The 12,291-nt window shown below is 46.7% G+C and overlaps 1 protein-coding gene across 3 annotated transcripts in view; it reads right to left on the reverse strand.

Annotated features, from left to right (window-relative positions):
• Positions 1–12,291, reverse strand: part of LOC147020315 (phosphatase and actin regulator 1-like) — a 124,254-nt gene that overhangs the window by 105,000 nt on the left and 6,963 nt on the right. For all 3 annotated transcript variants that reach the window (XM_085895611.1, XM_085895610.1, XM_085895609.1), the window contains exon 2: positions 7,996–8,371. In XM_085895611.1, the coding sequence (XP_085751737.1) occupies positions 7,996–8,371 (376 nt within the window). The remainder of the gene's footprint in view (positions 1–7,995; positions 8,372–12,291) is intronic.

Genomic DNA, 12,291 nt, shown 5'->3' on the forward strand with positions numbered 1-12,291 from the left:
TTAATGTACTACCCCCTTATGGCCTTATCCTCGCCTAAACAATCATTCATTTTTTTATTATTTTTTTATTTTTATTTTATCACATGAGAGCACTGAGCGAAGTTGCACTCCATCCTCTGGATCATTGCTCTTGCCCAACACTCTTCCAGTGATCTGGGGAGGGGAAACAAAAGGTTCCACAAAAACACAACACTTATACTTTACATTCCTACTCTAAGCCTTAATGACACTATTCATGGGATATTTACACTTGACCGCGTCCCCCAGTGGATGCTAATAGACCCAGCATTACCTGGGGAGCCAATTTTCAAATTTGCTTGCCCCAAAATTATGCGGACATCATGCCCTTGCTGCACATGTCAAGTTGTGCGGGATAGAGTGGGACTCACACATCTTCAAAACACTCACACCATGGTCATCATCACATTTCTAGGTCATTTTATGGGTCCCCATTTTAATTCTAGGTCCCCATTTTAATGATGCAGGCTGAATCCCGTCATGGCCGTGGGGTGGGTTACCATAATATGATGGGGGCATCTCAGGTGCAACCATGCCCACAGGTAAGCTTTAGTCCAACCTGGACGTTTCTCCGCCCCGCTCCCTTTGATTCCCACCCCCCTGGTAAGCCATCAGCTCTCATCCCGTACAACACACTGGAAGGGGTCTCACTGGCTCCTCTGGCCTTCCTGGGTCGCCAAGGTCCTACCCGCCTTGGTCGCCCAACCAGACCCTCTCCCAGTTGCCTCCAGACACTGTCACCATTAGCCACCAGGGGTGAATCTCCTTGAAGGGGGTCGCAATTCCCGCTCACTTTGAGCTTCAGCAATCCCTGCGGACAAGCACATCATCCCCACCCACAAAACCCACATGACTCCCCCACCCCATCGGCCTTACATGTGACACCTGCATTTCTAACACTTCACCAACCATGACCTTCCCTGTTACCACACCATGTCCAATAAAAAATCAACGTGTGCACCATACATTTCACTTCTTAACTTGAAACAACTCACACAGCACTTCTCACCCGATCCACGCACCAGCCATTGGACAGCCACTCGTGCCCGCTTTGTTACCAATTACCCATTGTCCCTATTGTCACTCTAAAACCCAGCAGCACTTACAAACCCATGCCAATTTTTCCACAATTCACTTTTTTCACCAAAGGAGGGCACTTCGCCACAATCTCAGCAGCCGAGCATGGCCGTATATGCTCAGCCCAGTCTAGTCTCCCCGACCCCCGACTGTGATCTCCGGACCCGACCTATGAAAGGGCATCTCGGATAGACCTGGCGGTTCAGCAGGAGGATTCACCCTCTCCGAGTCTAAAAGTCTATTGGAGGGTCCCTCCATCACCGGGTACCGGCAATATCGTTGCATGTGTCCTCTTCGCCCGCACCGGAAACAATTCCCCATAAAAGGCCCCCGTGAGTATCGGTGAAATGTCTCTTCCGGTTCCGGACCCCCTCGGCCATAATCGAATTGCTCTATTGGCTGGGCTGGACCCCGCCGCTTTGGCGCACTCACTACCGGATTACCCTTTATCAAACTTGACAGTTTCTGGCAAATTTCCTGAAACATTTGGGTAATGCCAATTTCTCCCAGCCCCCCTCCCTGATCCTGGATCTCCGCCTGTCGGATCGTCACCGATGGCCTCTCTGGAACCCGACCCGGCCGACTCCACGAGGCCAGCCTGGCCGCGCACTCGGCCGCTCGGTGAACGGTGGGTGGATCCTGTAGCTCCACCAGCGCTCGGACCTCAGGGTCAGGAAGAGCAGCTAAAAATTTCTCGAGTGCCAGTCTGTCCCACGCCTCCACTGTTGGGTCCCGATACGCAATCCTAACTGATTGGTAAATGTCCTGTGCCAGCTCCTGCACTGTCTCACCCGGCTTTAATCTGCGGTGCTGGAGCTGGGCCCGCACCAGATCACAGTTCGCTGCAAACCCAAACCGACGGCTCAACGCCTCGCAAATGTGGGAGCTGGTCAACATCCCTCCGCGATCACGTTTAACACATCTGCGGCTGGTCCCCGCAACGTTGCCACCAAATTCCCTGTACGTTCCCGCTCATTCCACCCGTTTAGTCGGGAAATGCACTCAAATTGCGTCAGAAAAGCTTCAACGCTCCCTGACCCGTCGAAATTTACCAGGGGGATCACTTTCCCGGTGGCCCGCTTCCCAGTTTCTACCTTCAGCCCAGGGATCCAGCCCAGGATCGATCCAGCCCAGATCCAACCCGAATCCAGCCCAGGGATCAAACACCCTTGTGGCTGTGTATCCAATTTCGGAGCCCACTGTGGCCAAAGATGTTTTGTGGTGAGGGTCTCATGGGTCAATTTTGCCTCCTGTTCCAAACGTTGAATGGACCGATTCACCTCTTCCCGCAGGATCTTCTGGGCCTGCACAACCTCCTCCAAGGCTCCGTCGCGAGTTTGTAGCTGCTCCTCAACCAACCCGGACACTCTACTTACAAAAGACGGCTCTACCAGGCCTTTATCCAAGTCTTCATCTTGGCTCATAATTTTATCTTGTTCGTCCAAACGAGCCTCCAATCCTTTTACCTCCTCCGCCAAATTCATACCTTGCTTCCTCAGCTCTCCCCACTCTTCAACTTGCAGCTGCATACGAGCATCCACACAGGCACGATGACGTTCCAGGCTTTCATCCACTTTATCAACCCGAATGTTCGTTGCATCAATTTTATCTACCAATCTTTTTCGTATATTTTCCCCCTCCAATGTAATTTCTACCTTTGTTTCCTCCAATCTATCCTCGAATTTACTTTGTATTTTCCCCAATTGAACATCCACACACTCCTGCATCTCAGTTTTCATTTTCTCCATCTTTTCCCCCAATTCATCCCTCATTAAATCAATCCGTGCACCCAACTGTTCCCCCATTACCCCCAATTGATCTGTCATTTCTGCCCTCTGTGTCACGAATTGATTTGCCATTTCTGCCGTCATTTCTGCCCTCTGTGCCGTCATTTCTGCCCTCTGTGTCACGAATTGATTTGCTATTTGTACTGTCATGTCTGCTATTAAACGTTCCAACATTGTCTGGATCGTCATCGCACCGGTTTCCGGTGCTGCCGGCCCCGTTACGAGCGATGAAGCACGGTCCACGCTTGGAATGGGGGAGGTTTCAATCCTACCCCCGTCTCTCCCTTCTTCCCCTGACTCACTGCCAGACACGTGGCCTTCCTCCTCAAACATCTGCACATCCGCCATGGTGCAGAAGTCCCGTTGCCGCCAATTAATTTTAATTTGAAAAATCCCGCCAAAATTTTCCCGCGCTTGCGCGCTTTCCTGTAGTAATTTTATATTCCAATTCGTGACGAGATTTCAGTACTGGTATATTCTCCCGATACCAAATATAATTTAGAGGGGTTCGAACATCCCACTCCTGACACCAATGTGACGTCCACGGGACTTGAACAGTCCCGCTAACGTAGAATGAGCCGAAATGATGGAGGCGGTTTATCCTCTACAACCCAAAGACGGCGGTTCTAATCGCTCTACCGCAAACGGGACGAGGAAGGTGGCACGAGTCGCTTTTCACTGAGTTGATAACGTTTATTCCTCTAACCAGAAATAACAAGACTCGGCAAGAGGAGGGATCCGGGGCGATTCGACGGGATGGTGGTGTGGGTTCGGGCGTGGGGAAAACACAGACAATTCCAATGAATATACAAATCTCAAACCCTCTAAGGCGCCAGGTACACACACACACACACACACACACACACACACACACACACACACACACACACACACACACACACACACACACACACACACACACACACAAAACGTAGCTGGTCCTGGTGGTCAGGCTGGCCCGTGGTGTGGACGCAACAGTCCCTGGATTGGCGCCAGAAGAGCTGGCGTTGCGCTCGTCAGGGGCAGGAGACACCATGGTGCTGTCGACCTCCTGGTCCTGGCCCAAGTCCGCTCACAGCCGCCAGGGAACCAGTTCTGGCGCCAAGTTGCGAGCAGGAGAGGGAGGCAGGTCCGCCCGCCGTTCGACCCCATACTCCGAGCCAGCAGAACCCCAGAGCCAACCGAGCTGAGGCACGAAGCACGGCAAGGCCTCGAGACATGATGAAAGCCAGGATCGAATCAGCCCAACAAAAAGCACGCTCCCAGCACAACCTCCACCAGAACGGTTTTTCTGTACCGATCTTCTTCCTCTTCTTTTCCCCGAACAGAGCCTTTTTATCCTCCCGTCCTCATCACTTCCAATCGAGCCGTTTTATTGGCCCTGCGCCGTCGCCTTCCGCCAATCGTGATCACGGGGCGGAGCCATCCGCAGCACTGTCCTGTGACGTCACGGCAAGCCTCCAGGGACGACTAAAAGTGGTTTACGCAGACACACTTACCCTGTCCCGTGTCCCTATCTAATTACGTGACAATTATCATTTCCCCCTTGAAGAAATGGACATTTACTAGACAACTTATCACCACTGAATTGCTACTTATTACATCGAGATCCTGGTACACTCGAACAGCATGGCATACCTAATTAAACATCCTAATTACCCTTTGAATGCATACCCCCCCTCAAACGTAACAATATGCTTGACCTTGACATTGATCCAGCCCAAGACTGCAGCATATCAGGACATCTTTCAGGGCCTTTGTGTGGGTTTCATTGGTTACTAACATATACCTCAACAAATTCCAGTGATTCCTCGTATACTTGGTAGCTGTCATCAACCCACCTCACAAAAATATTGAACTGTTCTTTGCAGGAAATATCATTAATTGTATCGGCAATCATTGAGAACCAGCCTACTTCTTTCACTTCAGTCAGGACTGGACGTAATCCAGCAATACCCATCGTTATCAGCTCGTTAACAATCCCGGGTGACCGATCAAGAAAAACAGGTGCTCAGCCAGGAGAATCTCCCCCACTCTTACCTGTAATACTGTCGTTTAGCAATGGCCAGCAAACTATCCTTTTCATGAGCGATGCATTCAATAAATCTTTCACAGGAAGGCACGTGAATAATAACGCAAAAACTGTCTAAAGTCAGGATTTTGTTTCCATCATCGTCCATATGTTCAAATAATGCAGTAAACACGTTAAGTTCCGCACTTTTAAAAATGCTGAAGAACGTGATCTATTCATAGACAGATCAGAGATATGTCACAGGGTGACCTTGTTTCCAATTTCAAATTTTTTCCATTGATGTTTACTGTGATAAATTAGGAGACATTTCAAGTGAATTGTAAGAGCCCCACTCAGTGCTACCTCTGGTACATGTGATGCAAGCCTATCTCTGATGTTGATGGCACGATGACATATTGCATGGTGCTTGGCACCGGTCGAGGATGGACACGAGAGATTTGAGAGTTGTCGTTGCCAGTCCAAAACAAATTCTCATTTATTACCTCCGCCACCGAAGGTGGATGGAGGCTATGTTTTCACCCCTGTGTTTGTCTGTCTCTTTGATACTTGGCAAAAAAAAAAAAACAGACAAGTATGTTGATCGCTTTCTGTTTGTCTGCCCGTTCACCATTAATTGTGTACAGGTCACAATTTGAAACTGATCTTCAGGAAACTTCACCAAATGGTGGAGTTGGTGGTCTAACAATCCTGTAAATCCTGCAAAAATTTTTTTAGCTCAAAAGGTCAACCATAGGCCAAAGGTCAACAACTTTTTCTAATTTCTAAAATCCTCAATTTTCATCTGAATGACTTCAAATTTGAATAGGATTTGCATATCAGGTCACTGAATTCAACCACCAACTTTGATGTTTGAGGTCAACATAGGCCAAAATGTCGAAATAGGCCAAATTTCTAAAATTGTCAATTTTCATTCCATTATCTTGAAATCTGAAGAGCATTCAAATATCAGGTCACTGAATTCAACCACCCATTATTTTTGAGATCAACATGGACCTAAAGGTCAACATAGGCCAAAATTCTAAAATTGTCAATTTTCATCCGATTCACTTGAAATTTGAAGAGGAGTTGTATATTTGCTCATTGAGTTCAACCACGAATTATTTTTGAGGTCAAATTTGTTTTATGGATTTTGCAAGTGTCGTGCTCTGCACGATGTCTTCTTGTTTGGCTGTTTGTCTGCTTGTTTGTCTTTGTGCAAGATATCGTAAAAAGTTGTGCACGGATCGAGATGAAATTTAGTGGACAGGATGGGTGTGTGACAAGGACAACAGATTAAATTTGGTGAAGATCTGGATCCGGATCCAACGACTAGAATTTTTTTTAAGTGATTCTTCACCATTGAGAGATAGGACCAAAAATGATATATTGCACGATATCTCAAAAAGTTGTGGATGGATTCGGACGAAACTTGGTGGACAGGTTTGGTGTGTGACAAGAAAAAAATTGATTCAACTTTGGTGAAGATTTGAATCCGGATCTGGATACGAGAATTATTTAAATTTAAAGTCATTCTTCACCATTGACAGATCGGGACAAAAACGACAAAGCATGATATCTCAAAAATGTATTGGACCCGATATGTTCTCGTGGATCAGGCATTACGTGTCGGAGGTATGGTCAACACAGAGCACAGGGCAAAGGTCAGCACAGGCCAAATTTATAGAATCCTCAATTTTAATACGATTAATTTGAAATTTGAAGAACATTTAAATATCAGGTCAGTGAATTCAAGCAGATATTTTTTTTGAGGTCAACATACACTAAAAGGTCAACATGTGCCAAATTTCTAAAATTGACAATTTTCATTCAATTGAATTGAAATTTGAACAGGATTTCATATCAGCTCAAGGAATGAAATCACAATTATTATTAAGGTCAGCATATGCCAAAAGGACAACATACGCCAAAGGTTAAACAACGGGTGCAATTTCCAAAATCCTCAATTTCTATCCGATTGACTAGAAATTTGAACAGGATTTGCATATCAGGTCAATTAATTCAACCAGAAATAATTTCTAAGGTCAAAAGGTCAGTGATAGGCCTAATTTTTTTAAAATTGAGAGGTCGGACATATATATATATATATATATATATATATATATATATATATATATATATATATATATATATATATATATATAATGATATCTCAAAGAGTTGTGGACGAGTTATGACAAAACTAGATGGATGAGTTGGTTAGGTGATAAGAACAAGCCAATGAAATTTTAGTTCAGGTCCAAATCCAGATGCGACCTATCAGTGGGTTACAAAATGTAAACCAATTGACCTGGCGGAGGTATGCTCTCTCCCGAATGGCCGTTCCAGTGTTAGTCATGTTTATTCCAGTTGCAGACATTTTGATGGCGACTGCATTATAGAAGACTCGGCAAAATGTTTACCAAGTTATGCAAAAGTAGTCACGTGTCTAACACAATGGCTGCCACTCAGTCTTCTCAATGTAAATGGTTTTCACTGTGTACTTTTGCTCCTCTCAATTAGTTATTCATCCGAAATAGGGTAATAAAATTATTCATTCTTCCACTTTTTTCCGACAAGACTGAATTTTTACATTCATGGGTCATTTAAAAGTGGGGAGGAGGAAAAGTGTGGGAGGGGCCCAACATGGCATTGGGCCCCTCCAACATTTGAAAAAGGAGGGGGGGATGGCCCATTGTGTCCCCTATTTTCAACAGTGAATATAAATCCATAAAAAAAAAAGAAATGCTTGAAGGTATCATGCTCCATCACAATACAAATGGCATCTTCGCATCCTGTAATGAAGAATATATGTAAAGTAAAAATCAAATATTGATCACGTTCACAAAATTAATATTCAGGACATTGTAATCAGAAGTTGTGTAATTATCACTCAGAAAATAACGAATGCAGGTATTATGTTTTGTGATCATTGTGAGACCAGGTGTAGCGTAGTGTGGTCATACTAACCAGGCGTAGCATAATGTCACTGAGCTTGGATGTTCCATTCTGATAAATCAATCTCTCCCAATTAACTAATGACAAACATTTAGAGCTTGGGCGTGGAAAATCTGTTATTATTGATTTCCACTCCCAGCAACTCACCTTTCCATCCGCTGTGCTGCCCTCTCCAGTGCAATGCGCAACTCCTCCCGGCAAATGGTGTCGGGCACAGGCCCCACCACAACAGCGGGAGATGACGACGGTGCGGCAGGGGCCTGGCGCCGTGCCCTGGGCAGTGTGGCCGGAGGACCTTTGGACAGGGCCTGTGCAAGGGTGCTTTGTACGAGCGCGATGTGACGTGATGGCGTCGTGCGTTGCCGGGGCAACGCGGTGGTCCGAGGGGCCGGGGAGGCAGGGCTGGAAAGAGCAGGTGATGGAGGTGGCGTATGAGGGGTCGACGAGGGGCCTGGTGTTGGGGATGAAGCAGATGCACCTTTACGTTTTCCTGAAAACACCGAGGGCTTTGGAAGTGCAGGTTCTGTGGGTTAATTAGGGGAACATCACATATTAAATCAACGGCTATGTAATAATTGCATTCAACGTCAACATTCATGTAATAATTGTCTCAGTGAATAAAACTACTAGAAAAGTGCAGCATGATATTACTGTGTCTAATATTTTCTGTCACCAATAAAATGACAACTCGAGCTGGGTTGCTTAAATGTTTGTGTTCATTGAGGTCATTAATCATTAAAACTGGTTCTTAGAGGATTAAGCGTGTCTCAGGCTCAAGGGAAAGCATACACAAACATTACCTGCAGGACGAGAGTTTTGGGATAGCTGTGCCTTCCCAGGGAGTTTCACCGTCCCATCACCCCATGTCACACATGAATGTTTCATGAATTTGTAGACACATTTGTTTCATGCGTGCGCACACACACACACACACACACACACACACACACACACACACACACACACACACACACACACACACACACACACACACACACACACACACACACACACACACACACCTTCCTCTCCAGTGCATAAAGGTCTACCCCCCATAAACCTCCACCTCCACTCCCTGCAAGCAACATTATTGAAATCAATTAAAATTGACTTTGCAGTTTACCTTGCACTTTGCTCAGATGAAAGTTTGCTCAAAAGTACTGTCCTCCATTGATGAATTATTTAAAAACGATATTATCCCGTCTCTAATGGTAAGTAAAAGTGCTGTTTGAAGATAAAAATTATTTTCTTTTTCTGAGAGTTTTAAAAAAAGTAGCTTGTTGTTATAGCCTTCACATTTTATACCCTTGCAAGATGCAAGAAACCCAAGTTAAAATCCTGCGTGTTAATTGTGTCTGTCCTCCATCTATCAATGGACTTAGAATTCATGCACAAGAAAAAAAAGAAAAAAGGAGGAGTACAATGACGTTGACGTACTCGCTCCCCCGCCTCCTTCCACTGCCCTCTCACCTCCATCTCTTCACTCCACCTCCTCAAATCCTCAACTGCCTTCTTCCCCCTCTCTTGTCCCCCCTCTCCCCCAGTACCACAGAGCCTTTTCTCCTCCTCATTCGGCCCCCTCCCCGAGCTATTCTGCAATCCCCCACACTCTTTCAACAACCCTCCTTACCTCCCCCCCCCCCCTGCACTCAAAGCCTCCTCCCTTCCCTCTTCAATAACAGCGTGGACCTCAAATATCTGGGGCCTTCACTCAAACCTTTCAGATCTTTCCATACAGGTTGCCACTGACAAACCAGACATAATCTGCCTAACAGAAACTTTCTTCCCCCAAGACGTGTCTGACTTCCAAGTATCTCTCCCTGGTTACTCCCTCCTCCGGTATGACAGACCTGAGCCTCGTCCTGGTAGAGGAGTTTCTCTCTTCATCAAAGACTCTATTCCTCACTCTCCATGCACTGCCCTCACTCCCCCACACCCCAGGAATACCTCTGGCTATGGCTTCCCCTCCACTCCCACCTCATGTTTATATGTGTACTGTACCGTCCACCGAACAGTGATGACTCCATCTATACCTCACTATCCGAAAACATGGACCATCTTCTATCTTCTCATCCAAACACTCTTCCTCTTATGTGGTGACTTCAATTGTCATCATGCCAGTTGGCTAGGTGTGGGTACCTCTCTCACCTGTCATGGGACTCAGCAAAACCTTTCTGCGACTCATTGGGACTGACTCAATCGGTCAACTTCCCGACCCGGATCTCAACCAATGGTACTCCATCTCTTCTGGATCTGATTTTGACAAATTTCCCTGACAATATCTGCTGCTCTTCCTTCGCTCCAATTGGTTCTTCTGACCACGTCCTTGTCAAAGTGGACATCTCTCTGGCTGTTATCAGAGAACCACCTCACCGCCGTCGAGTCTGGCATTTCACTCAAGCCGACTGGCAGGTCTCCGAGCAGCCATCAAACTTACAGACTGGTCTCCTATCACTACTTTCTCAAACATCAACTCATCCTGGGAATTTTCACAGAAACTTGCTCTCCCTCATGCACAGATTTATCCCCTCTCGTGTTCAGTTGTCTTACCCTTCCTCCCGCCCTTGGTTCACTGAAGTTTGTGGCGAGGCAGTTGTCCTGAAACAACTTGTCTTAGCCTGATGGAAAGCAAACCCAACTGAGGGTAATTTCAGTTCCTTCCAGAAAGCTCGGAACAAGTGTGTATCTACCCTCAGGAGAGCAAGAAAACAACATCTTTCTAATCTCAAGTCTGAACTCTCAAACCTCTCTCCCTCCTCAAAATTCTGGTGGTATTTAATCAAATCTGTTTCTGGTGTATGTTCCCCCTCCATCCCCTCCCTTACCTCAAATGGCAGCACTGCTGATACCGCACGTGAAAAGGCTGAATGTCTAAACTCGATGTTTGCAGCAAAATCTTGTGTCCAAAACCCATCACTATCTCTACCCACCTTACCCAGTCGCACCCAACTGTCCCTGGACTCTGTGCCCCTTTCTCCTGACAAGGTGGAGAGCTTGATGTCAAACCTCGACTCAGAATCTGCAACCGGTCCAGACGGCATCAGCCCACGTGTCATAAAAACCTGCTCCTCTGTTCTTGCTCACCCTCTCTCTGGTCTATTCATCCTCTCATTTGCTCAAGGTCATCTACCATCTGCTTGGAAATCAGCAAACATTACCGCTCTGCATAAAAAGGTGCAAAAACAGATCCCTGCATCTACAGACCAATCAGCCTTCTCCCAATCATCAGAAAGGTTCTGGGATCCATCATCGCTTCAGACATGAAATCCTTCCTCTTCTTCAATGGCTTGATTTCTGATCATCAATTTGGTTTCAGACCAGGTTACTCTACCCTGGATATGCTGCTTCTGCTCTCCCAACAATGGATGGAGGTCCTCAATGCCAGACAGGAAATCCGAGCCATATCCCTGGACATATCACGTGCTTTTGACACAGTCTGGCACCCTGCACTACTCACCAAACTCTCTTCCCATGGTATCCAAGGCCATCTCCACTCATGGCTCGCAGACTTCCTCTCCTGTCGCAGTCAACGTGTCGCCCTAAATGGAGTTCTTTCATCCCCTCTTCCTGTCCAGGCTGAAGTTCCTCAAGGTAGCGTTCTGGGCCCTGTTATTTTTCTGGTTTTCATCAATGATCTCTCCGACTCTATGGAAAATCCTCTTTATCTCTTTGCTGATGACTCCAACCTCTGCCGTACCATCTGTCATTCCTCTGACCGGCAAGCAGCAGCTTCTTCGCTCACTGCAGATCTGGATAAAATCACAAACTGGTCCAAAACATGGAACATGTCTTTCAATCCAGACAAATCTCACACTCTCACTATGTCTCTCCAAAAGGACCATTTAGAAACTCCCCCCCCATCCACTTTCTCAACAATCCTCTGGAAGAAGTCCTTTCTTTCAAGCTGTTGGGTCTCACTATCTGCCATGACCTTTCCTGGGAAAGGCACATTTCAAACCTCGCCTCCAAAGCCAGTCGCCGGCTGGGAATCCTCCATCGTGCAAAATCCTTCCTCGGCCCACCTGAGCTCTTGACCACTGACAAAGCTTTAGTGCGCAGCCTGATGGAGTACTGCTCTCCCCTCTGGGGTGGTGCTCCTGCCTCCCATCTTTCTCGGCTTCACGCTGTGGAAACCAAGCCATTTCTGATCATTGGCATCTCCCGCAATGAGCTGAGTCTTTGGGCCTCTCACTCGCTCACCGCAGGCTGGTCAGTGGTCTTCTGTCTTCTATCGACTCCTCTCCAGCCTTGCCCCCCCCCCGCTCTCTCTGTGATTTGTCCCCACCATATTTCCGCAGGGCGCTCAAAGTCCGCCAACAACCCCCTTCTGGTAAAACTACCAAAATCACGAATCACTGCTCACCTTCACTCTTTCATTCCTCTTTTTTCCCGCCTTTGGAATAAACTCCGTCACTCTATTCAATCCCATTCTTCCCTCCAGGC

This window comes from Eptatretus burgeri, chromosome 9 (genome assembly GCF_056783735.1).
Source record: "Eptatretus burgeri isolate ZD-2024b chromosome 9, Ebu_testis_v1, whole genome shotgun sequence".
Lineage (NCBI taxonomy): Eukaryota > Metazoa > Chordata > Myxini > Myxiniformes > Myxinidae > Eptatretus > Eptatretus burgeri.